The 26,944-nt window shown below is 48.4% G+C and overlaps 1 protein-coding gene across 4 annotated transcripts in view; it reads left to right on the top strand.

Annotated features, from left to right (window-relative positions):
• LOC140191253 (3',5'-cyclic-AMP phosphodiesterase 4B-like) overlaps positions 1-26,944 on the top strand; it is a 316,368-nt gene that overhangs the window by 228,029 nt on the left and 61,395 nt on the right. For all 4 annotated transcript variants that reach the window (XM_072248489.1, XM_072248488.1, XM_072248490.1 and 1 more), the window contains exons 2-6: positions 296-481; positions 10,506-10,542; positions 15,989-16,059; positions 19,907-19,950; positions 23,891-24,003. In XM_072248489.1, the coding sequence (XP_072104590.1) occupies positions 296-481; positions 10,506-10,542; positions 15,989-16,059; positions 19,907-19,950; positions 23,891-24,003 (451 nt within the window). The remainder of the gene's footprint in view (positions 1-295; positions 482-10,505; positions 10,543-15,988; positions 16,060-19,906; positions 19,951-23,890; positions 24,004-26,944) is intronic.

Here is a 26,944-nt window from a genome sequence, read left to right as displayed (position 1 = left end):
TGTCCTCCTAGTTATTTTAGTGAATTCTGGACCATTCTTCCTCCAGGATTAATATATCGTTACCAATGTATGCTGCCCAGAAATGCTCAGTAAATGCCAGGAATATAGCATCAGCATAACTTCCTAGTGCTCCAGTCCCCTGTGACAGAGGTGGTAGGTCAACAACAGGGAGGCTCTCTTTAAAAGAGGGAAAAGAATGACAAAATATGAGAAGGAATCCGTTGACTTTCCAAGTACTCAATCATTGGCCTGAAAATCTTGGTGACTAACAACTTTGTCTTCTCTTTTGCAACAGTTTCGATGTTGAGAATGGCCCATCTCCAGCTCGGAGTCCAATGGATGCACAAGCAAGTCCAGGACTGGTTCTTCACCCTACTTTCCCCCAGAGCCAGCGCCGGGAGTCGTTCCTCTACCGGTCGGATAGTGACTATGACATATCGCCAAAAACAATGTCACGAAATTCCTCCGTAACCAGTGATGTGTGAGTACATGTTTCTAAAGTTACATGTTACACTATTTCTCTTTCTCTCTCCCAACTTACCCCCCCACCCTCTCTCTGTCTCTCTCTCGTCCCGCCCACTCTTCCACCTTCTCTGGATCCCTCACTCTTCCCTGGTTCATAAAAGCTTCATCAGCTCCACATTCCTTTTGTTGTGAAACCTGGAGAGGGGAAGGGGTGAAGTAAGGAGCTGGGAAGTTGATTGGTGGAAGAGATAAAGGGCTGGAGACAGGATAATCTGATAGAGACCAGAAGACCACGGAAGAAAGGGAAAAGGGGGGAGGACCAGAGGGAGATGATGGGCAAGTGAGAAGAAAAGGTGTGGGAGGAAAGCAAGAATGGGGCATGGTGAAGGAGACGGCCGTTCATTACCGGAAGTTCAAGAAATTGTGTTCAGGCTATTAAGTTGGAGGCTACCCAGACTTGCTCCTAATCTTCTGTTGTCTCTCCCGCTCAGTCTCTGCTTTACATTAACAAGTACCTCCTGTCAACAGAGTTGTATTCCTTCCAAAAATCTTGTGTTCTAGATACTGGAAATTGATGAAAACCAAAACGTGTGGGAAAAGCTCAGATGTAGACCTGTGTCTATGGAGAGAGAAATATTAGTAACATTTCCTGTTGTGATCCTGCATCAGGTAGCTGGCCTGACACGTTCACTTTTCTCTTATCACGGACACTGGCTGACTCTGCTGATGCTCATTTCCTGTTGTCTACTTTCCATCCTAACCTCGGAATAATTTTTCCTGTTCGGAGATGTGTCCAGCTTTCTACACAGATGAACTGTGCCACGTGTCGAGTTCCAAAAGCACCCACCTGCCCGGGAGCAGCCTGCCCTAGTGCAGATATTCAAAGTTCAAAATACATTTATTATCAAAGCAAGTAGGTGCCACCGTATACTACCTTGAGGTTAATTTTCTGGCAATCATTCACAGTAGAACAAATAAATACAACGAATAAAATAAAATGGAAGAACTACAAGTAAAGAAAGACTGACAACCAATGTACAAAAGAAGACAAACTATGCAAGTATGAAAAAAAAAGAATGATTGATTCATTAATTAGTGTGGAGAGTATGAGCCCTTGAAAGTGAGTCCATAGGTTGAGGAATCAGTTCAGTGTTGAGTTATCCACGCCGGTTCAGGAGCCTGGTGGTTGAAGGGTAATAACTGGTCCTGAGCCTGGTGGTGTGGGATCTAAGGCTCCTGTACCTCCTTCCCAATAGCAGTGATGATGTGATATTCTGAAGCGTAAGTCATGCGCAAGCTGCCAGAAAATTTTCTCATTCCATAATGGCGAGCATTCCAAAGGCCAAAGCATAGGCTGCAGCCCAAGTGCTGGTAAATGGGATTAATATGTATACCGTAGGTAGTTTGAAAGTCAGTGTTTATCGTCAGATACATGTGTGCAGAGGTGCAATGAAGAACTTCCTTGCAACAATATCACAGGCATGTATATTCATATAAACTTGCATGAGTGATCCATGCAACTCACATCAAAGTTGCTGGTGAACGCAGCAGGCCAGGCAGCATCTCTAGGAAGAGGTACAGTCGACGTTTCGGGCCGAGACCCTTCGTCAGGACTAACTGAAGAGCGAGTAAGAGATTTGAAAGTGGGAGGGGGAAGGGGAGATCGGAAATGATAGGAGAAGGCAGGAGGGGAGGGATGGAGCCAAGAGCTGGACAGGTGATTGGCAAAAGGGATATGAGAGGATCATGGAACAGGAGGTCTACGGAGAAAGAAAAGGGGGAGGGGGGGAAACCCAGAGGATGAGCAAGGGGTATAGTCAGAGGGATAGAGAGAGAAAAAGGAGAGAGAGAGAGAAAGAATGTGTGTATATAAAAAAAAATAACAGATGGGGTACGAGGGGGAGGTGGGGCATTAGCGGAAGTTTGAGAAGTCAATGTTCATGCCATCAGGTTGGAGGCTACCCAGACAGAATATAAGGTGTTGTTCCTCCAACCTGAGTGTGGCTTCATCTTTACAGTAGAGGAGGCCGTGGATAACATCTTTACAGCAGAGGATGAATCATCCATGTTTTTTTTGAGAAGGAAGAACACAAGAATACAACCAATGGACTCACTTTCAAGCATTCTTCACCTCATCTTCTCGATATTTATTGCTTATTTATTGTTGTTTCTTTTTGCATTTGCACAGTTTGTTGTCTTCTGCGCTCTGGTTGAATGCCCTCGATGGGTGGTCTTTCATTGATTCTGTTATTTATTTATCTGCCTGAAATGTATTTATTTATTGATCGATTGATTGTGCAGAATAGATCCTTCCGGCCCTTCAAGTTAGCCGCTCAGCAATCCCCCCGATTTAATCCTAACCTAATCACAGGACAATTCACAATGACCAATTAACCTACCACCGGTGCATCTTTGGACTGTGGGAGGAAACTGGAGCACCCGGAGGAAACCCACGCGGTCACAGGGAGAAAGTATGAACTCCTTACAGGCAGAAACTGGAACTGAACCCTGTTGCCTGTACTCTAAAATGCTGTGCTAACCATCACACTATGGTGCTGCCTCATTACTGTAAATTGTTACTATTTCATAGACTTACTGTGAATGCCCACAGGAAAATGATTCTCAGGGCTGTATATGGTGATATATATGTACTTTGATAATAAATTGACTTTGACTTTGAACTTTTAACAAGTAGAAAGGGGGGGGAGTTAATTTTAGTGCACAAAGTGGTCATAGTATTGTTATTATCGTGGTCACTCGGGCTGTATCGGTTGGGTCAAGAACTGAATGACTGAGGGGAAGTCACTGTCTGGAATCTCGTGGTGTGGGGCTTCAGGCTTCTGTACCTCCTGTCTAGTGGTAGCGGCATGAAGATGGCATGGCCCAGATAATGGGATCTTTGATGATAGATGTTGCCACTTTGAGGCAGCACCTCATGTAGATAATACTAATTATGATATCTGTATGTGGACTTCATGGCCAGCATGGACATGATGGATCGAAAGGTCTGTTTCCATGCCACACAAGGCAGGATCCATGATATTTATGCTGCACTCTTATCCGAGTCAGACCGTACCAAATGTTTGAACATTCTCTGCCACAGAAACCAAAATAATTTGAACTAGAAGTGGGAGATCATTTCGCTGAACACCGACGCTCTGTCCGCCAGAGAAAGCAGGATCTCCCAGCGGCCACACATTTTAATTCCACATCCCATTCCCATTCTGACATGTCTATCCACGGCCTCCTCTACTGTAAAGATGAAGCCACACTCAGGTTGGAGGAACAACACCTTATATTCCGTCTGGGTAGCCTCCAACCTGATGGCATGAACATTGACTTCTCAAACTTCCGCTAATGCCCCACCTCCCCCTCGTACCCCATCCATTATTTATTTATTTATATACACACACATTCTTTTTCTCTCTCTCCTTTTTCTCCCTCTGTCCCTCTGACTATACCCCTTGCCCATCCTCTGGGCTTCCCCCCTCCCCCTTTTCTTTCTCCCTGGACCTCCTGTCCCATGATCCTCTCGTATCCCTTTTGCCAATCACCTGTCCAGCTCTTGGATCCATCCCTCCTCCTCCTGTCTTCTCCTGTCATTTTGGATCTCCTCCTCCCCCTCCCACTTTCAAATCTCTTACTAACTCTTCCTTCAGTTAGTCCTGACGAAGGATCTCGGCCTGAAACGTCGACTGTACCTCTTCCTAGAGCTGCTGCCTGGCCTGCTGCGTTCACCAGCAACTTTGATGTGTGTTGCAAGACAAACAGGAGGTCATTTTTGCCGCCCGGATTTGATAATTAGCCGGGGTATCCATCAATTAATTTGAAGTAATTGTAAGAGGTTTGTTTATGAGCAATTACAGTTTCCAAGAGAGATGTGAAAGCAGGGAGAAACATTTCGCAATCGAGGCATTGTTCAACCCGGAAGGATGGGTGAGGGGGCGTGGTGCAGGCAGAGGAGTTTTGGGTGCCCTCAAGGTTATGGAGAAGAGAATAAAGGATACAAAGGCATGGATGAGGATTTCCAGCAGCAGATGAGGTGAGAGTAGCAATGATGATCTTTGTGACAACATTGAGGTGTGGAAATCACCGAGTCAACTTTAGCACCAAGGCTGCAATTAGACACCAAGGAATTACCGGGGGGAGGATGGAGTGTGTTTGTGCCGGGGACCAATATGGTATGTTGGCCTTCCCTAACGCGAGTAGGGAATTTCTTCTGATCTAGCACAGATTGCCAGACAGAGTCATCAGTGGTCACTGCCATTTTATTCACTTTTTCAGATCTGGACATCATTTGCAAGACTAGGGTTTATTTCTCCTTCCAAATTACCCTTGAGAAGTGGTAGTGAACTGCTTTTTTTTTTAAGAAGCACTGTTGTCCATCCGGTGAAGATTGTTCCATTATGCTGTCAGTCAAGGTGCTGAGGGATTATGACCCAGTAACATCAAAGGATTGCTAGTATATTTCCAAATCAGGATGTCGTGTGAATTGGAAGGCAATCCGGGGGCATTGCTGCCCCCGTGCTCCTGCTTCTCATCGTTTTTAGCAAATGTCAGGAGTTCGGAAAGTGTTGTAGAGGTAGCAGGTGACTGGATATACGGTGCACAAGAGATTCTGCAGATGTTGAAAATCCAGAGGAACACTACAGATTGCTGGAGGAACTCAGCAGGTCGGGCAGCATTTTTGGAAAAGCCGATGTTTCAGGCTGAGACCCTTTTTCAGGACTGGAAAGGAAGGGGGAGGAGTGGGAGAAGTAACTGGATATGACAGATCGTGTCACATATTAGATGGTCAAGGGATTGGGGGAGAAGCCTGGAACATTGAATTTAGATGGTAAGCCGTTAGTATATTCAACGGCAGGATGGGTTCGAGGAGCCGATAGCTTACTTCTGTTCTCTGTTTCCGTATCTTGGCATGCTGTGGTATGAAACGGGCAGTGGATGTTTAGGGTGGTGGGTTAGCAAGCAGGCGGTCTGCTTGGTCCTCTGGTAGTGAGAGCTGTTGTCAGTGCTGTTACCCAAGAAAGTGAAGTCTTGTGCCTTATAGACAGGCCACACAGCCTCTGAGCTGTGTTTTCTGAGGCTATTGACAAAAGAACCAACCAATTTCCCTCCACCTCCACCCTCCTCCATCTGGCCGAATGGTCCTCACCCTGAACAATTTTTCCATCAGCTTCTCCCACTTTCTCCAAACCCAAGGGGTAGCCCTGGGGCTCTTCATTGTCTACATAGAACACTCCATGTTCAACTCTTCCCCCGCTACGTTGACAACTGCATTGGTGTCGTTTCATGCACCCATACTGAGCTCGTCAATTTTACCAACTGGCATCTGTCATCTATTCTAGCATCTTCCCCTTCCTTCTCAGTCCTGAAGAAGGGGCTCAGCTCGAAACATCAGCCATCTCTTCATTTCCCCAGATGCTGCCTGACTTGCTGAGTTCCTACATGTTTTGAGTGTGCTGCACAAGAAGGTAGGAGCAGAAGTAAGCGGCCAGGTCCCTCAAGACTGCCTGCCATTCAGTGTGATCATTGCTCAGATATATTGCCATCAGCCCCTCCTTTGTGCCAGTTCCCCAAAGTCCGTTCAGAAATCCTCGATCTTTCAAATAATTATCTATCACTCCCCCACTCCTCCCCCCCCACTCCCCTCCTTCCCTCCCCCTCACTTGCCCTCCCTTCTTCCCCTTCCTCTCCCTCGCCCTATCCCTTGCCTGTTCTCCCTGCCCTCGCTCTCTTCTGCCCCCTTGCCCTCCCCTTTCTCACCCTCCCCTCCCCGCCCTCTCTCTTGTCTGTCCTCCCCACCCTCGCCCTCTCCCTCGCCTTCCCTCTCCCGCCCTCTCCCTCGCCTTCCCTCCTCCTCGCCCTCTCCCGCCCTCGCCCTCTCCCTTGCCTTCCCTCCCTCTCGCCTTCTCCTGCCCCCTCTCCCGCCCTCGCCCTCTCCCTTGCCTTCCCTCCCTCTTGCCTTCTCCCTCCTCCGCCCCCTCACCCTCCCCTCCCACCTCCCCCCTCCTCCCCTGCCCGTCTGCCTGCACATGTCTCCGTCCTCAGCGCTGTGGAGTTTCACTGCATGGGGATGGGGACAGGGCCGTTCGGGCCGGCTCGCCTCTGCCGATCCCTGTCAGCTCCGTTTGCATACGTTGATATGTATTGCTCCGACATCTGTCCAAATGCCTTGTAAACTTAATTGTTTCCACCTCTGTCATTTTCTCTGGCAGTGTGTTACTCTCTGCGTCAGAACCAGTCACGTTTATTATCAGTGACATGGGTTGTGAAATGTGTTGTTTTGTGGCAGCAGTACAGTGCAATGCGTAAAAACTCTATAAATTACAGTAAGAAATAGATTAAATAAAAGTGCAAAAATAAAGCAAATAGTGAGGTAGTGATCATGGTTCATGGACCATTCAGAAATCTGATGGCAGAGGGGAAGAAGCTGTTCCTAAAATATTAGGTGTGGGTCTTCAGGGTCCGGTACCTCGGTGGTTGTACTGAGAAGGGGGCGTGCCCGGTACCTCAGTGGTTGTACCGAGGAGGGTGTGTGCCCGGTACCTCGGTGGCTGTACCGAGAAGGGGGCGTGTCCGGTACTTCGGTGGCTGTACCGAGAAGGGGGTGTGTCCGGTATCTCGGTGGCTGTACCGAGAAGGGGGCGTGCCCGGTACCTCGGTGGCTGTACCGAGAAGGGGGCGTGTCCGGTACCTCCGTGGCTGTACTGAGAAGGGGGCGTACCCGGTACCTCAGTGGTTGTACCGAGAAGGGTGTGTGTCCGGTACCTCGGTGGTTGTACCGAGAAGGGGGCGTGTCCGGTACCCCAGTGGCTGTACTGAGAAGGGGGCGTGCCCGGTACCTCGGTGGCTGTACCGAGAAGGGGGTGTGTCCGGTACCTCCGTGGCTGTACTGAGAAGGGGGCGTACCCGGTACCTCAGTGGTTGTACCGAGAAGGGTGTGTGTCCGGTACCTCGGTGGTTGTACCGAGAAGGGGGCGTGCCCAGTACCCCGGTGGCTGTACCGAGAAGGGGGCGTGCCCGGTACCTTGGCAGTTGTACCGAGAAGGGGGGCGTGCCCGGTACCTCGGTGGCTGTACCGAGAAGGGGGCGTGCCAAGTACCCCGGTGGCTGTACCGAGAAGGGGGGGCGTGTCCGGTACCTCGGTGGCTGTACCGAGAAGGGGGCGTGCCAAGTACCTCGGTGGCTGTACCGAGAAGGGGGCGTGCCCGGTACCCCGGTGGCTGTACCGAGAAGGGGGCGTGCCCGGTACCCCGGTGGCTGTACCGAGAAGGGGGCGTGCCCGGTACCCCGGTGGCTGTACCGAGAAGGGGGCGTGCCCGGTACCCCGGTGGCTGTACCGAGAAGGGGGCGTGCCCGGTACCCCGGTGGCTGTACCGAGAAGGGGGCGTGCCCGGTACCTCGGTGGCTGTACCGAGAAGGGGGTGTGCCCGGTACTTCGGTGGTTGTACCGAGAAGGGGGTGTGCCCGGTACCCCGGTGGCTGTACCGAGAAGGGGGTGTGCCCGGTACCTCGGTGGTTGTACCGAGAAGGGGGTGTGCCCGGTACCCCGGTGGCTGTACCGAGAAGGGGGCGTGCCCGGTACCCCGGTGGTTGTACCGAGAAGGGGGTGTGCCCGGTACCCCGGTGGCTGTACCGAGAAGGGGGCGTGCCCGGTACCCCGGTGGCTGTACCGAGAAGGGGGTGTGCCCGGTACCCCGGTGGCTGTACCGAGAAGGGGGCGTGCCCGGTACCCCGGTGGCTGTACCGAGAAGGGGGTGTGTCCGGTACCTCGGTGGCTGTACCGAGAAGGGGGCGTGCCCGGTACCCCGGTGGCTGTACCAAGAAGGGGGTGTGTCCGGTACCTCGGTGGCTGTACCGAGAAGGGGGCGTGCCCGGTACCTCGGTGGCTGTACCAAGAAGGGGGCGTGCCCGGTACCTCGGTGGTTGTACCGAGAAGGGGGGGCGTGTCCCCGGAGGGGGTGGGTCTTTAATGATGGATGCCGCGCCCTTGTCGATGTGCTGGATGGCGGGGAAGGTTGTGCCCATGGCTGGGTCTACAACCTTCTGCAGTGTTTTCCAATCCTGTGCATTGGAGCCGCTGTACCAAGCAGCGACGCAGCCGGTCAGAATGCCCTCCATGCTATAGCTGCAGAAATAGGCAATGAAACAAAAATGGTGCCAGAGAGTGGGGGACTCCTTGTGCGTAGCTCCATGTGAAAACTTGCCCCTCAAATCCCTTTAAGTCTTTAGTCCTTAAACTACGTTAGACTCTCCTATCCTGTGGAAACAGACCCTTGACTATCTATGCCTCTTGCGATTTTGTAAACCTCTCCATGGTCACCCCTCATTCTCCTCCTCCTCTCCTGGGAAAATGATCCCAGCCTATCCAGTCTCTCCTCTTAACTCAAGCCCTCCAGTCCTGACAACAATCATGTGAATCTTATCTGCACCCTTTTTAGCTTAATCCCATTATTCCAATAGCATGGTGATCGGAACTGAACTCAGTACTCTAGCTGGGGCCTAACCAACCATTTGTAGAATTGTAACATGAAGTTCCAACACTTGTGCTTATTGTCACCTCTGTTGAGGTCAGGCACGCCGTCATGTCTTCTTCATTACCCTGCCTTTCTGTGTTGCCACTTTCAGGAAACAATGTTCTTGTCACACCAAGTCTTGCTGTTCAACCACATTCTTAGGGCCCCGTCATTCAATGTGTATGTCCTGCCCTGGTTTAACTTGCCAAAAGGTTACACTTCACATATATCTGAGTTGTTCCATCTGACATGTTTCCAGTAGTGGGAGAGTCATGATAAGAGGACATAATTACCAGGTAAATTGCTCCACCTAGTTTCCTAGTTAATATAGATTAGTGGTTTCCAATCTTTTTGTTTATGCTCTGGACCAATACCATTAAGCAAGGAGTCCATGGACCTCATGTTGGGAACCTCTGATCTAGCTCCTGACATGGCGTTAGACCCCTGCCTTCACTGCCCACCGCACCACAAATTTCTATGTCATGAGCAAATTTGCAAATCATACCGTCTAATTCTTCTCCAAACCTATAATATTAAAACCACTGGAGTGAGCATTAATCCTATGACCTGCCATTGGTCACAAGCTTCCAATCTGAAAAGTAACTCTCTACTACTACTTGCCTTCTATCGCCAAGCCAATTTATATCCAATTGGCTAGCTCACCTGGATCCTATTAGTTCTAACCTTCTGGACTGATCAACCATGAGGGACCTTGTCAAAAGCCTTGCTAAAGTCCATGTATAGGACCCCTACCACCACCACCACCCCTCATTGTTCCTCACAGTCACCTCAAAAAAAACTCCATCACATTCTTGAGATGTGATTTCCTGTGCACAAAGCCAAAATATCCTAGCAGATGACAACTTGCATCTATGTCTGTGAATTCTTCCAAGGTGCTTTAGAAAAGTATTATCTGTCTCTTACTTTCATCTCTACTTCTGCCCTATCTATAATGTAGCACCTTTACACTCGTTACCTCTTACTCACCTGTGGAAGTCTCTGGTGGTCCCGGTAGAACTGAGTTCCTTCGGATTGAGGAGGCGTTTGAATGTAAGAAAGCCAAATACCAGGAGTTGGTAGACAAGTGCCAGAGACAGGGGTGGAGGGCATGATGTGAGCCCATGGAGGTGGGGTGTAGAGGTTTTGTTGGCTGCCCACTGTGCAGAACCTACTCTCCTTGGCAGTACAGGGGAGCTGCAAAGAATAGAGCCAACAGGACCGTCACGGAGGCTGCTGAACGAGCCTTCAGATGGGAATGGATCAAGAGGTGTGACACGTGGACCAATACTGCTGGGACACAAGCCAGTACTTGATCAACCCTGGCTGGGTCACCTGGGTGAGAGTGTCTGATGTTGAAAGACCTGAAGCCCCTGATGACCCCTCAGGTGACATCACTGATGATGTGTCCCAGTGTACCTAAGATGTATCTCAGCATCTTGAGATATATTGGTAGATATATTTCTGGGCCTGTTACCAATGTCGTTCCATGTTGTCAATTCCTGTGTTTTTTCTTCCTTTCAGTCATACCGAGGACCTTATCGTCACGCCTTTTGCTCAGGTGAGTTGGAGGTTAAACACTTTGTTCTAGTCTGTCTTTTTCCCACATTCTCTCTCCACTAATCTCCAGTTCCTTCATAAATCCCACTCCGCAATAATTTGCTGTGGAAAGGGTTCGAAATCAGATCCTAGCCTTTTCTTTGTGATATGAGGGACGATATATTTCTGTGCTGAATGTATGGATCAGGGGTAGAGTGAGTCATTCTTATTCAACTAGATTTGGAGATTGGAATGACAAGTATAACAAGAACCTGTCATGTGTATGAGTCTACAGGCCTCATACAATTTGTTGGGGAAACTCATTGGCCAAAGCGTCTGTAGGGTTATGTGTACGGGGGTGGGGGAAGGAACTGTCAACTGGCTGAGTTCCTCCTGCGATTGTTTTGTTGCTTCAGGTTCAAAGATGTGCAGTCTTTTGTGTCTCCATTCACTGACCTCAGATTGGTTGGTGAGAGAGATGGGAATTTACAGTCCAAAAGGAGCCATTCAGTTAGGATGAATCCCAACTATCCCTTCCTCTGCCATAACGGGAACATCAGCTTCACTGAACCTGTTTGGCTCTTTGGGGAAAAATTCCCCAACTCTCTCTTTTTTGCTCAAGGATTTCCTGTTCTTTATTGAATCTGCCTCAGCCACCATACCTGTTTGCAGCAGCTCATTGAGTGAAATGAAAACTCCTCACTCCCCTGGGGAACTTCAGCATTTATTTATTATCTTCAGCCTATGTTCTTGGGTATCTACCGCTGAGAACTGTCTCTCCTTGATGATTCTGTCAAAAACTGCTCTGTAAACCCTCCAGTTAAACTCTACTCTCAGGCTGGGGAGCTGTACCACCTCACAAATGGGCCGTCAACATAAATCAGCTCCCCTTGCCTCTGATATCCTTCCCATAATGGAATGACCACAAAGAGTCACAAAACTGCACTGCAGGCAGCCAATGTTTAAGTAATATCTCTCCTAAATCTTTTTTTATTTTTGTCCTCATTTCTCTGTGGCCAAATTTTGTGTAACTCTGCCCTACTTTTCCCCCAGAAACTTGGGATGAATCCCAACTATCCTCTCCTCTGCCTTAACAGGAACATCAGCTTCACAAGAGGAGGCAAAGACAACATCCTTATTCAGCATTTCAGCCAAGCACACTGCCTCCACAAGTACATTTCACTTCTTCGCTCCCTTTCACACTGCTTGTTGACAGAAAAGTAATCCTCCATTCTATCTTCCCACAAATCTTTCTCTCGTGTTGTGAACTTCTGGCGTCCTTCTTAAGTTTTTTCTGTATGTTTCAATTCTGTACATTTTCAGCCTAATATCAGCCGTCTTGTCCATTTTATTTTAACCTTAGATTCACTCGTCCTTCATGAGGATAGGATGAGGTATTTGTTTAGCTTAGCAATTGTCAAATTAGTTTAACGATTCTCAACTTAACCATTTACCTCCACACCATTCTCCAGGTCACTGTTCCATCACCCCTTTAACTGCACACATCACATTTGAAGTCAGTCTCCCTATTTGGGCGCCACGGTGGAGTAGCACTTGGCTCGATGCTGTAGGGGTGTTGGAGTTGGTAGTTTAATTGCAGTGCCCTCTGTAAGGAGTTTGTACGTTCTCCCTGCAGTCACGTGAGTCTCCTCCGGGGGCTCTGGTTTCCTCCCACAGTCCAAAGACGCACCAGTTAGTAAATTGTGATGTGTTGAACAAATAGGGTGCTGGGCGGCACAGAAAGCCGGGCCGGAAGAACCTGTTTCGCGCTGTATCTGATTGATTGGTTGATTGGTTTTCCCCTCACTGATCGTATCACTTCACACATCTCAGTATTAAATTTCACCCATTCTCTATCAGCTCACTTCATCCTGACATTGACCTCTACACTGCTTGCCTCCTCTTGTGTTGTCTGCGGAGCAACAGTAGTATGTGACCCCTGGGGAACTCCGTGAGGATTTCCCCTGCATCTGAAAAACAGCTGCCTGCTCTCTGCTTTCAGTATTATAGCCAGCTCACCACATCCCCTTTAATCCCAGAGGCTTCAACTCTGTCAATAAACCAACAGGGTAGTAATTTCTCAACGGTGTTTTGAAAGTCCCCAAAAATTGACTGGCTGGCATTAGCTAACCTATATTTTCCCAAGTGCTAGTTAACTTAGTCTTAGATCATTGTTTCTTATATTTCCCCATTACTGATATAGGAGGCTGACTGGCTTGTGGTGACAGATTTAATCCGCTACACAGTGTCACAACTAGTAGAGCCGCAGCTTCACGGTCCAGCAACCCCGGTTCATTTCTGACCTCAGGTGCTGTCTGTGTGGAGCTTGCACGTTCTTCCTGTGAACATGTGGGTTCCCTCTGGGTGTTTGGTTTACTTCTCACATTCCAAGCTGTGCAGGATGGTAAGCTGAACAACTATTGTAAATTAATTCCAATACGAATATGTGTTGTAGAATCTTTGCCGGGGGGGGGGGGGGAGGGAGGTGGGGAGCAGTTAACAGGAATGTGGGGAGAACAAATTGAGGCCAGTGGTTTAATGTAAGTGGGTGTTGATTTGTCAGGATGGACCTGATGGGCTGAAGGGCCTGTTACCATGTCCTTCCTGACAGTCTGTGACCCTCTAACTTCTTTTAAATGGTGGGGTAGCATTTACGATCCTTTGGGCCTCTGTCATGTCCATGTAGGTTGTAAAGATTGTGGTCGGAGTATATACTTTTCCCCAGGGACTTGGGATGACTCCCGTCTGTCCCTTCTCTTCTGCTGTGCAGATACCAATGTCTTCACCAGTGAAGGCAAATGCAAAGTCTTCGATAACTCCCTCAGCTGTGCCCTCTTCCTCCACAGGAAAATCTTTTGTTTCCTTATTAGCCCCGTGTTCTCCATCACTCCCTAAATTACAATTTTTAGTGCTCCTTTTTATCTTACAATTTTCTTGATCCTTTGTCCCATTTCTAACCTTGTTAAGCTGTTTGCACTTTCTAAATTCTTTTTATGTGGAGCCTGCTCTTCCATTTTATTTTAAACTTAACTCAAAGTTCAAAGTAAATTTATTATCAAAGTGCATATGTCACCATATACAACCCTGTGATTGATTTTCTTGTGGGCATACTCAAACCTGTAGAACGGTAACTATAACAGAATCGAAGACAGACCACCCAAGTAGGGCATTCAGACAGTGCAGAAGACAACAAACTATGCAAATGCTAAAAGAAGAAACAATAATATAAATAAGTAACAGATAGATATCGAGAACTTGAAAAGAAGAGTCCTTGGAAATGAGTTCATAGGTTGTGGGAAGCGTTTGGTGATGAAGAGAGTGAAGTTGAGTGGAATTATTCCCTCTGGTTCAACAGCCTAACGGTTGAGAGGTAATAACTGTTCCTGAACCAGGTTGCGTGAGCCCTGAGGCTCCTGTATATTCTTCTTGATGGCAGCAGTGAAAAGAGAGCATGTCCTGGTGGTGGGGGTCCCTGATGGTGGATATTGCTTTCCTGTGACAATGTTTCATGTAGATGTGCTCAATGGTTGGGAGGGCTTTACCTGTGATGGCCTGGGACCATATCCGCTACTTTTTTGCAGAATTTTGTTCAAATTTATCATTTGATCCTTTTGCTTTCCCTCCATTTTCAATGGCATGGCCCATATTGAACCTCTTTCCTATTTTCAGGCTTTCCATTCCTCATGCTGGTCTTCATCTCCCTCCTCCCCACCCCCCACCAGAACCACATTCCTTTTCAATTCATCCTACCGCCAATTCATTCTCTCTACCTTTGTTTCCTCCTTTCCTCAGCTCATTTTATTGTACACGCAAGGGGTTTCTGCAGGTGCTGGAAATCCAGAGCAACACACGCAAAATGCTGGGGGCCCTTTATCAGGACTGGAAAGGAAGGGGGAAGAACCTAGAATGAGGTACTGGGGGCGGGAGAAGGAGGGCGGGCTAGAAGGCGACAGGTGAAGACAGGTGGGTGGGGGAGGGGTGAAAATAAGAAGCTGGGAGGTGACGTGGAAGAGGTAAAGGGCTGGAGAAGAAGGAATTGGTAGGAGTGGAGAGTAGGAAGGAGGAGAAGCAATGGAGGGAGGTTATGAAAAGCCAAGAGGTAAGAAGGTAGCCAGAGTGGGGAATTGAGGGGGGGGGGGACCTCCAGATGTTGGAGAAATCTGTGATCATGCCACCAGGTTGGAAGCTACCCATACAGAATATGAGATATTGCTCCTCCAACTTGAGAGTGGCCACATCAAGGCAGTAGAGGAGACAATGATCCGACATGTAGGAACAGGAATGGGGATTGGGATTAAAATGGTTGGCCACCGGGGAAATCCTGGTTTTCGCGGATGGAGTGAAAGTGGCGGCTCCATGAGGAACTCTAGGTACAGTAGATGACCGCCCCTCCCCAACAGATTAGTTGGTGAAATGCTGTCTCACCTGAAAGGACTGTTTAGGGACCTGAATGAAGGTGAGGGAGAAGATGGACTTCCTGTGCTTGCAGGGGTAAGTGCTAGGAGAGAGATTAGTGGGGAGGGATGAACACATAAGGAAATCATGCAGGGAGCGATCCCTGTGGTAAATGGGTTGGGGGGGGGGTAAAGATGTGTTTAAAAAGGTGGTGGGGTCCTGCTGAAGGTGTCAGAAGTTGTGGAGAGTGATGTACTAGATGTGGAGGCTCATGGGGTGGTAGGTGAGGACAAGAGGCGCTCTACCCCTGTTCAGGGGGCAGAAGATGAGGTGAGGGCACATGTCCAAGAAATGGAGGCGATGCTGGTGAGGGCAGCGTGAATGGTGGAGGAAAGTAAACCCCATTCTTTGAAGGAGGAGGACATCTCTGGTGCAATGGAAATGAAAGCCTGGGAACAGATGCAGAAGATCATTTTATTGTGATCACTCTTGCTAAAAGCTCCCCACTGAAATCTGCCTCTCGCCTCAAGTTCATTCCACAGACCCCAACCCATTGCCACTGCCTTCCTTGTTAACCTAACTGCATGTGGATCAACTTATCAGAATAATATCTAAACCGCCGCCTCCCTGGCCTCCTCTGTGTTTATTTTTCCATTCTACGTTAAGGTGTTCAAAGTCTCCTTAACTCAATGTATCGTTTCACAGTTGGGAAATTTCCCACTAATTAAGATACTGAGGCTCAAACACAAAATAATCTGCAGATGCTGTGATCAAAGCAACACTTTCAGTACGCTGGATGAACTCAGCAGGTCGGCAGCATCAGTTAGAAACGTCGACTCATTGTTTCTGACTGATGTTGCCCGACCTGCTGAGTTCATCCAGCGTACTGAAGATATTGAGGCTGAGGTATGTTTTAAGGAGGATGCTGAGGGAGCTTTAAGCCAGTTTACACTATCCCTGCCCTGCAAGTGTTTGATGGGATCACACGGGTGGGGGGGCTGCGGCGGGGTGGAATGTCACACTGTACGATCTGTATTGATCTGCTCGGTATTTATTGATTACTCTCTCCTCAGATTTTGGCGAGTTTGCGCAGTGTGAGGAACAATTTCACTGTCCTGGCCAACACTCAAGGGCCTCCGAACAAGTGAGTATCAGGGCATCCAGCGCAGGGGCCGTCACAAAGATGTGAAGCACGGAAACAGATTCTGGCTCTGCACCAACCTTCTAACCCACTTTATTCTCCTCAAGATCTCAGCAACACTTCCCAGGTTCTGCCACTCACCTACACACCAAGGACAATTTACAGCGGCTAATTCAGCTACCAGCGTGCGCGAGCTTGGGAGTGTGGGAGGAAGCAGGATAGGATTGCCCACACTGTAACACAGTAATGCTGACAGCAGCCGAGGGTCCTGGAAGGGTGAGGTCAAAGTCAGAGTAAACCTCAAGTCGAAGTGTGCCAGTGTGGCGCCAGTTACATTGTGGTAAATATGTCCCTAATCAGATTTGTAGAGGTGAATCTTGTCACAGGCGGCCTGGAATTGCCTTGGCCCTAACATGCAGGGGCTGGCCATTTGGCCATCCCAGTCCCTGCTGGCCCACTCTTGCTTCGGTGGCCTTTCTCCTGATCCTTTCTCGCACATCACCCCCTCAGTCTGAACTTCCACTGAATGTTACACCACTGATTGCACGTCGGAAGGAGTCCGTCACAAATCCGTTTGCCTCCATTAAGGAGCTTCCTCCAGAATCTGTTATTTGAAATGTTTATGGCTATCTTGGGCCTATGCCCCCTCCCCTTTGCTCTGGACTCTGCAACATTCTCCATCTTCTTCTAACTGCCCATTTGACCTCCCGTGCCACTGTTCTTCCCCTGAGTCGCTGGCCGGTTCAGATGGTGATTCAGAGCAGTTTGACAGAAAATAGAGTTCCTGTGGTGCAGACTCTTGCATTCACTGTGTTTAGTACAGAATTCCAATGCATTGATGGCGAAGAGTTCGGAATACTAGGTGGATCCCAGCTGATTTCTTGAAAGATCCTATCTCATCCTGCCTGGAATTTTTGGTTAAATCACTGCTGGGCGGTACCAGGTCCCCAAGTAACATATAACCATATAACAATTACAGCACGGAAACAGGCCATCTCGGCCCTTCCAGTCTGTGCCGAGCTCTTACTCTCATCTAGTCCCACCGACCTGCCCATAACCCTCCATTCCTTTCCTGTCCATATAGCTGCCCAATTTAACTTTAAATGACAACATCAAACTGGCCTCAATCACTCCTGCTGGAAGCTCGTTCCACACAGCTACCACTCTCTGAGTAAAGAGGTTCCCCCTCATGTTACCCTTAAACTTTTGCCCTTTAACTCTTAACTCATGTCCTCTTGTTTGAATCTCCCCTACTCTCAATGGAAAAAGCCTATCCACGTCAACTCTATCTATCCCCCTCATAATTTTAAATACCTCTATCAAGTCCCCCCTCAACCTTCTACACTCCAAAGAATAAAGACCCAACTTGTTCAACCTAGATAATCTTGGCAGGTCTATTGCCAGAGAAGAGCATCCCAGCAAATTCTATGACCAAAACTCCAATCTGATCCCTGACAAAGGATCTTGATGCTCTCCTTGCCAGGAGAACCTTAGTTGGTCCAGTGTAGGCCTCCCTGCTGGAGAAAAGTGCAGGTTTCCTGCCTGTTCTCCTGGCTTTTTCCATGCGGCCTGCATGAACCCATGGTGTTGGTAGCAAGGAACACTGATGCATTCAGGTTGAAGTCACTAAGGGAGGAGGCTAAAGGTGTTGTCAGCAGCCCCTTAGGGATCTGAGATACTCCTTCTCACAAGGTGTGTTTGTATGTGAAATTGTGTCTGTGTGTGTAGCTACGTGGCCAAGTGGTTAAGGCGTTCGACTAGCGATCTGAAGACCGTGAGTTCGAGCCCCAGCCGAGGCAGCATGTTGTGTCCTTGAGCAAGGCACTTAATCACACATTGCTCTGCGACAACACTGGTGCCAGGCTGTATGGGTCCTAATGCCCTTCCCTTGGACAACATCGATGTCGTGAAGAGGGGAGACTTGCAGCATGGGCAACTGCCGGTCTTCCATACAACCTTGCCCAGGCCTGTGCCCTGGAGAGTGAAGACTTTCCAGGCGCAGATCCATGGTCTCGCAAGACTAACGGATGCCTTTATTTATTTATAGCTACGTATGCAAAAATGTCCGTGTGTGTATAACTCAGCGTATGGGAAGATGTGTGTGTATGTATATGAAAATGTCTATATATGTCTGTAACTTCTCACATGTGTGTGTGAAAATATCTGTATGTGTGTATAATTCCGTGTGTGTGTGTGTGTGTGTGTGTGGGGTGTGCAAAATATTTGTGAGTGTGTGTGTGTGTATATGTATCCCTAGGCTTACAACATACTGAAGGCAGGAGCTGGCTTTCAGCTCTGTGTCGATTGCCTTGGCTTGTGCTGAAATACAGGTGATTGTCTCCAGAGGGCAGTAGTGGGCAGCTGTGGGAAATGCTGCAGGGCCGAGTCTCGGCTTAGTGGGCAGCGGCTGGAGAGGGTTTCTCAGCTGTCTGAGTGGGCTCACAATGAAAAAAGCACTCTAATAATAAAGTCAGTCCAACATCAGACAAGGCAGCAGAATCGCCACTGTCCGTGATTTATTCTGAATGAGTTACTGTAACGGTGTGTCTTTTCCAGTGGCTTGAGCCACATTCCTTGTACTCTTCATGTCTGTGTGCTCTCTGTGAGTTTTGTCTCTGCCTGTGCTGTGCCAGGGCGTGTCTGTGTATTAGCTCACTGTGTCATAATTAATGTTCCCACACAATATGTCTGTGTTTAATTATCATGAATCATAAGACCATAAGATATAGGAGCAGAATTCAGCCATTTGGCCCATTGAGTCTGCTCCATCATTTCATCATGGCTGATCCATTTTCCCTCTCAGCCCCAATCTCCTGCCTTCTCCCCATATCCCTCCATGCCCTGACTAATCAAGAATCTATCAACCTCTGCCTTACATATACCCAATGACTTAACCACAGCTGCCTGTGCCAACGAAGTCACCACTCCCTGGCTAAAGAAATTCCTCCTCATCTCCTTTATCAAAGGATGCCCCTCTATCCTGAGGCTGTGTCCTCTGGCCACCCTCTCCACATCCGCTCTCTCGAGGCCTTTCTGCATTTGATAGGCTTCAAAGAGATTGGCCCTCTTTCTTCTGAATTCCAGTGAGTAGAGGCACAGAACCATCAAATGCTCCTCATGTGACAAACCTTTCAATCCTGGAATCATTTTCATGAAACCTCCTTTGAACCCTCTCCAATGACAGCACATCCCTTCTTAGATTAAGGGGCCCAAAACTGCTCATAATAGTCCAAGTGAGGGCTCACCAGTATCACATAAAGCCTCAGCATTACATCCTTGCATGCATGTCTGCACAGATTATGTCTGTACTGTATGTCTGTTTCTATCATGATGTCTGTGTATGATGGTTGTATGATGCCTGTGTATGTTCAATCTGTACATGTCATGCATGGTCCTGCGCAAATCATGGTTGTGTACAGTGGCTCCATGCAGTGCTGGCATGCCTTACGCCTTTCTATTCTCAGAAAAAATAACCAACTGGGCATACGGCACCAAGAAAGTGTGTATTGTGCCTGTGTACTGCTTGCCTTCTCACTGAGCGTTACTCTGTCTACACCTGGCAGTGTTTATTGAGTCTGCTCCATCATTTCACCATGGCTGATCCATTTTCCCTCTCAGCCCCAATCTCCTGCCTTCTCCGTGTTGTCCACATCTTTGAGTTCTCTGCGCGTATCATGTCTGTGTTGTTTGCGTGCTTCATATCAGCTTGCCAACTGTGTAATCAGCACATACAGTATATCCTGTTCATATCTCGTCTGCATGGTTCCCTGAGCGCGTCAGGTCTGTGTGCTGCCTGTGCGTTTCGTGGCCTTCAAGTGACACTAATCAGTTGTCTGCTTTCCTTTCACAGGAGATCACCGATAGCACCTCAGCCTGCACTCTGCACCCTATCAGGTAATGAATCTTCTCCTACATCGTAATTCCTATACCCGTTCTCCTGGCGAATGGGAGTAAACTGGTTTGTGGTCTATGAAACAACAAGTCGGGGCAGGAATCCTTTAATATTTCCGTGCCCCTCTAATTCCAGTGTGTTGCTCCCATCCAGAGTTAATTACTGCTCTGCAGCCATACTTTTCAGCTACAGTATTTGGTCCTAGCTATTCGAATTCCCTCCCTGCACCTCTCCAACTATGCCATAAAAGGATGTCAATGAGCCCATGGTTTATATGTTCATATAACCTTTAACTGTCTTAAACCTTCCCGATTGTGTTTTATGTCCCTGGTTACCAGCGATGTTTCCAGACAGTTCTGTAGCCTTTGAAAACACGGGTTGTTGGAAGGTCACCAAAGTGGTGGGACTGAGCTCTCAGGAACCACTGCCTGAGGTCCAGTTGCCTCTTACAGGCTGCTTCTGGGATGGCGATGGGAGTGAGATGAAAGGATTCGGTGGACCCCAGAGGGTTAGAGTAGCTGCAGGAGGCGAGGGCAGGGTGTGAGCTGGTTTATTATTAGTGCTCACACGCACATGGTGCAATGAGGGGTTCTGCCTCCATCTGCCTTTCAAACATCTAGACCATCTCCTTCCTCCCCCTTCTCCTTATTCATTTCCTCTTACTGTCACACCATTGTTTCTTCCTCCTCTTCAAGTCAGGTTTATTGTCATTTAACTATACACATGTATACCGCCAAACGAGACAGTGTTTCTCTGGACCGGAGTGTAGAGCACAGTGGTACACATGACACACAATCATTTATGAAAGTAAGAACTACATTTACAAATGGATTATGCATAGATAAACAAAGTAAAGTGCATAATTTAATATTGTAGGGTATAGTACAATTTATCCAGTGACGCTTTGAATACGATGCGGCCGGGAGTTCAGAAGACTGAGGGAAGAAACTGTTTCCCATTCTCACCGTTCTTGTCTTTGTGCATCGGAGTCTCCTTCCTGATGGTAAAAAATCAGAGGGGATATTGGATGGATGGGTGAGATGCTTGACAATACTAAGGGCCCTGCGTACACAGCGCTCCTGATAAATGTCCCCGATAGATGGAAGGGAGGCCCCTGTGATTCTTTTGGCTGTTCTCACAGTCCTTTGTAGGGACTTCCAGTCCGACGTTCGGCTGCTCCCATATCAGATGGAGAAGCAGCCTGTCAGGATGCTCTCAATGGTGCTCCTATACAATTCAATTAAGATGGAGGGGGAAGGGGAGCCTCGCTTACCTCAATCTCCTCAGGAAGTGCAGGTGTTGCCGTGCCTTCTTATTCAGGGAGGGACCAGGTGAGATCGTCGTGATGTGAACTGCCAGGAACTTGGTGCACTTAACTCTCCCCACAGAGGAGCCGTGTGTGCGCAGAGGGGGGTGGTTCATCCCCACCTTGCAAAAGTCCACAATCATTTCCTTGGTCTTGTCCACATGCAGACTTTGGTCATTGTTCTCACACCGGTCCACCAGCCGCTCTGCTTCCTCTTCGTCCTCTGACTCATCATCGTTGTCGAGGCCAACCACTGTTGTGTCATTCACAGGCTTGATGACATGGTTTGAGCTGAATCCTGCCACCCAGGCATGTGTCAGCAGTGGGCGGTGCACACAACCGTGGGGAGCACAGTGCTCAGTGTAATGGGACTAGAGACATTGACTGCCCACCCCTCATCCCTTCTTTCTTAACCAACCCCTTCACACACCCTTTTCCCATCTCTGTCCACCCCATTGCCTGTCTCCTACTTTCCAACCACCCAACTCCCCAATTGCCCCTTTCCCTCCAATAGTGCAGACATGATCTTCGTAAGGTGTAGAACCCTGTCAAGCTGAGAATGTCATACAGATGGTCAAAGATCCACCAACTCCTACTCTCCCGGTCAATTCCACACTTGGAAACCAATGACCAAATCCACTTCCTAACCCGGAGCGGCCATTTTGAGTAAGGATCTCCGTGAGAGAGAACACGCATAACGATACAGGCTATGCTTACGTCCACTGGAGTATGGAAGAGGGACAGGCAATGTGAGCAGCCTTGAGAGGTGACTCTGCAGAGAATATGTTATTCTGTGGGAGAGTTCAGAACTTTGATTGTCTGTTTAAAAACAAAGAGTCACTGTCCGATGATTTAAAACATAGAGTGGTACAGCCTAGTGCAGACCTTTCAGACTTCATTACTATGCCAGTCTTTTAACCTACTCTAAAATCAGTCTAACCCGTCCCTCTACATAGCCCTCATTTTTTTCTTTCATCCTTGTGCCCATCCAAGAGCTTCTTTAAATGCCACTGATGTATCTGCCTCTACCACCACTCCTAGCAGGGCGTTCCACACACCCACTACCCACTGTGTGAAAACACTTACCTCTGACACCCCCCCCCCCCATACATTACTCCAGTCATCTTAAAATTATGCTCCCATTTACGCTTTAGAAAAAAAGTCTCTGGCTATCTACTAGATTTGAATTCAATTGACTTTATTTTTTACATCCTTCACATACATAAGTAAAAATCTTTATGTTACATCTCTGTCTGAATGTGCAATGTGCAATTTATAGTAATTGGTAATAAATACTATGTATAACAGTCAATATAGCATAGAAATACAGTTGTATCAGTGTGAATTAATTAGTCTGATGGCCCAGTGGGAGAAGCTGTCCCGGAGCCTGTTGGTCCTGGCTTTAAGGCTGCGGTACCGTTTTCCAGATGGTAGCAGCTAGAACAGTTTGTGGTTGGGGTGACCCGGGTCCCCGATGATCCTTTGGGCCCTTTTTACGCACCTGTCTCTGTATGTCCTGAATAGTGGGAAGTTCACATCTACAGCTGGGCTGGGCTGGCCACACCACTCTCTGCAGAGTCCTGTGTTTGAGGGGGGTACAGTTCCCATACCAGGCAGTGAAGCAGCCAGTCAGGATGCTCTCAATTGTGCCCCTGAAGAAAGTTCTTAGGATTTGGGGGCCGGCACCAAACTTCCTCAATCATCTGAGGTGAAAGAGACGCCGTTGTGCCTTTTTCACCACACAGCCGGTATATACAGAGCACGTGAAATCCTCGGTGATGTTTATGCCGAGAAATTTCAAGCTGTTCACCCTTTCAACCCCAGATCCATTGATTTCAATAGGGATTAGCCTGTCTCTGTTCCTCCTATCGTCCACAACCAGCTCCTTTGTTTTTGCCACGTTGAGGGAGAGGTTGTTTGACACCACTGTGTCAGGGTGATGACTTCTTCTCTGTCGGCTGCCTCGTTATTATTTGAGATTAGGCCAATCAATGTAGTATCGTCAGCAGTTTGGAGCTGTGGGTGGATTTATGTCTCCTTATCACCTTGCACACCTCTATCAGATCACCTCTCATCCTCCTTCGCTCCAAAGAGAAAAGCCTTAGCTCACTCAACTCTTCCTCATAAGACACGCTCTCTAATCCAGGCAGCAAATCTCCTCTGCACCCCCTCTAAAGCTTCTACATCCTTCCTGTAATGACCAGAACCAAACACAATATGAGTTCAGATCTTTGGTTTGCTATTTAAAAATATTACTGTCCTATGATTATGAGGTTTTTTTTGTAATAAGGCATTTGTGTACTGTCTTCCTTAAGGGGAGTTTGGAACAGAATCTTTCAAATATTTTTAAGACCGGGCTAGATAGATTATTGATAGGCAACGAGACAAGGGAGAATGTGATGAGGTTGTAGTTGGATCAGTAATGAGATTGAATGATGGAGCAGATTAGAGGGGCAGAGCGGCCACCTCACTTGTACCTTAGTATTGAGTTGTGGGTGTGTCTGTGAGGGACTATGAGTGACGGGCCGTGCACATCATAGGATCTGAATGGCGGTGCAGCGAAGGGACGGTGTGCTCAGAGACGCTCAACCGCGGCTGCTTCGCTTCAACAACCAACTGCGAATCTTTGCCTTCAGATGAGACGTACCAGCAGCTGGCAAAGGAAACGCTGGAGGAACTGGACTGGTGCCTGGACCAGCTGGAAACCATCCAGACCTACCGGTCTGTCAGCGAAATGGCCTCTAACAAGGTAGGAGAACCTTGGGAGAGGGGATTGGTGGGCGGATGGGTGGGAGCATCTGGAAGGGCCGGATCCAGGGAGGCTGACGGCCAGTTGTGTGGAGGAACTGGAGAAGGACGGGGTGTGAGGTTGACAAAGGGCTGGAGTTTGGGTTGTTGGTCGAGAGGTGACCAGACGGGGCAGGGTGTGAGAGGGTTTCGGATGGTTTGAGGGGTGAAGTGAATTTGCAATGGCCTGTGTATGGAGTGTCCGGGAGAGTGATGGAGGAGTGGGCTGTGAAGCTGGGCCGGGGTGAGGAGAGTGACGACGGTGGGACAGAACGAGGTTGGAAGCATCGTTGGGTAAGGTTGGACGGCGTGGGGTAGATGGGGTGGGAGTAAGAGCTGTGGATAGTGGGGTTTAGGGTGGGTAACTGAAGGAGGGAGGAGGCTTCTGTGGAACTACACGTCCTCCTAGATGGAGATAGGTGGTCGTGCTAGGGGAGAGGGTGTGCCGGGAGCCATGGGGAAGCGACTGCAGTGACTGCGGTGCCTGAGGTCAAGAGTTAAAGTAGGGGTGGGGGACCAAGGCCAACTGGCTGGAGTTGGGGTGGTGAACTTTGGAGATCAGGGGTCAAAGGAAAGGTTCGAGGGTTGGGGTCAGAAAGGGTTCTGGGGCCAGAGGGACGTATCTGGGTTTGGGAGGTCAGAGTGAGAGTTGGGTCAGGTCAGAGGGAGATCTTGGAGCCAGAGGCCAGAGAGTGGATTCTGGTGTCTGGGGTCAGTGAGGGTTCTGGGTCAGAGTCAGAGGTGAGGAGTGAAAGTTCCAGGGAAATGTGTCCAGGATAGAGGATCAAGGTCTGGTCCTAATGGCTGGGTTAAGTGTCATGGTGCCTGAGGTTCAGGATGTAGAGTGGGGTTTCCGAAGTCAGAGCTGGGCTGCTCCTCCTGACTGGAAACGGATGCTGCTCACACTCACCCATTGATGACCTGTTGTGGTTGCTTTGGTCGTAGTGGGTAACAATGAGAGCCAGTATTACATTTGATGCATTGTGACATACTGTGCTTGCACTGAGGTGTATCGGTCTCTGTGGCTTTGTCAGTGATGCCCCACGTATCGGGTGTATCCGTCTCTGTGGGCTGGTGTGTGTGCGACATTTCTATCCCTGCTGAGCAAGCTGAGAACAGCTCAGCTGCTGCCTGCTTTAGAACCGAGCCAAAGCAGTCCACTGAACATCATAACCTGGACAGGTTTCCCAACCTGACCCCAGGAGTCAAACGCAAAGTTATTATCAAGGTATTTATGTGAAATACATCCGTGAGATGCATCTTCTTGCAGGCTCTCAAACAAAGAAGCACAATAGAATTCGCTTAAAAAAAACACCCACAACAAGACCACCTTATATCCAATCTGCAAAAGAGGACAAATTGTGTAAGTAGTTAAAATAAAGTCAGCAGGAACACATGGAACGTGAACTGCAGGAGTGCCCGAAACTGAACCACAGCCGCTGAGTCCGTTCAGCGCGAGGCGAGTGAAACCTGTCTAGGAATCCCATGGCTGTAGGGCCACACCTCCCACTTGACGGTGGTAGCAAGAGAAGAGGGAGACTACTCCAACGCAGGCAGACATCACCAAATGCCTGTCTGGTTTCCGCTGTCGTCCTCAACGACTTTAATCTAGCTCGACACTTTAATTGGTGTGGAGTAGTAGAACCAACAATGGGATCATCTTCCATTATTAGGCCTTGACGCAGCATCTACCCCTCGCAGTGGTCGCCCCAGCCATACCTGCACGCTTGAGAGTCTAGTTTGCCAAAACTCCCAAGAGGTCGCAGAAGCACCAGATCATTTAGTCAATTCAAAAGTATGCCCTTAAAAGGGAAATTACAGGCTGCAGTGATCGCAGTTCAGAAGTATATTAGTATATCTAGTATATCCACTAATGTATCTGGTAGCTTTGTGAGCTGCCTGCACAACACCGGGGCATCTTGCTGAATTCCTAACAATGAGAGAATCACTTTGTGCTCAGGAACGCTAAGGTTTTTGCGGGCACACTGCCGAGCGTTTAGTGCCCGTGAGAAGCTGGTATCGAGCCGCCATCTTGAACGGCAGCACATTCCAAACTCCTGACCCAGTGAGGCTGAAAGGATGGTGATAACAATCAAGGCAGGGTGGTTCCTTGCCTGTGCTCACTGCCGCCACTCCTGTCTGGTGATAGAGATCGCTGGTTGGGAGGGGCTGTCAGACGAACCTGGGTGTATAATGGTACATGGTTCACATTGAGCCTCCCGGCATGGGTGGTGGGCGCATTGATGGGGTGTCAGTCAATCAAGTTGGTTTACCTTGAATGGTTTTGCATTTCTTCAGCATTGTTGGGGCCTTCCTCATCCAGGCAAACAATAGTATCAGATATAAGGGGATAACTAAACTCATTCCATTTATGGTGTTCCCACAACTGATGGTCTCACTTTAAAGATTCTTTATCTTGTTATTTCCTGCTCATTATTTATTGCTATTTATCTGTATTTGCATTTGCTATGTTTGTTGTTCAGTGATCCTGTTTACAGTTACTGTTCTATAGATCTGCTAATTAGCTCTTAAAGATAGCGGAGTCAAGGGATATGGGGAGGAGACAGGAACGGGGTACTGATTGTGGATGATCAGCCATGATCACAAAGCTGGCTCGAAGGGCTGAATGGCCTACTCCTGCACCTATTGTCGATTGTCTATTGTCTAAGTATGCCTGAAGATAAAAGAATCTCAGGATTGTACGTGGTGACATGTATGTACTCTGGTAATAAATTTTAATTTGAACTTTGAACTGAGTCATTGATATAAGGTACCCAGCCTCTGACCTGTGTTTATATTCAAGGTAAATGCAATGTAAATTTATTATCAAAGTACGTATATGTCACCTTAAACAACCCTGAGATTCATTTGCTTGTGGGCATACTCAGTAAATCCAAGAAGTG

Source organism: Mobula birostris, chromosome 32, assembly GCF_030028105.1.
Source record: "Mobula birostris isolate sMobBir1 chromosome 32, sMobBir1.hap1, whole genome shotgun sequence".
Lineage (NCBI taxonomy): Eukaryota > Metazoa > Chordata > Chondrichthyes > Myliobatiformes > Myliobatidae > Mobula > Mobula birostris.
The sequence above is the reverse complement of the archived record's forward strand: the minus strand, read 5'-3'. Positions and strand labels throughout refer to the sequence as shown.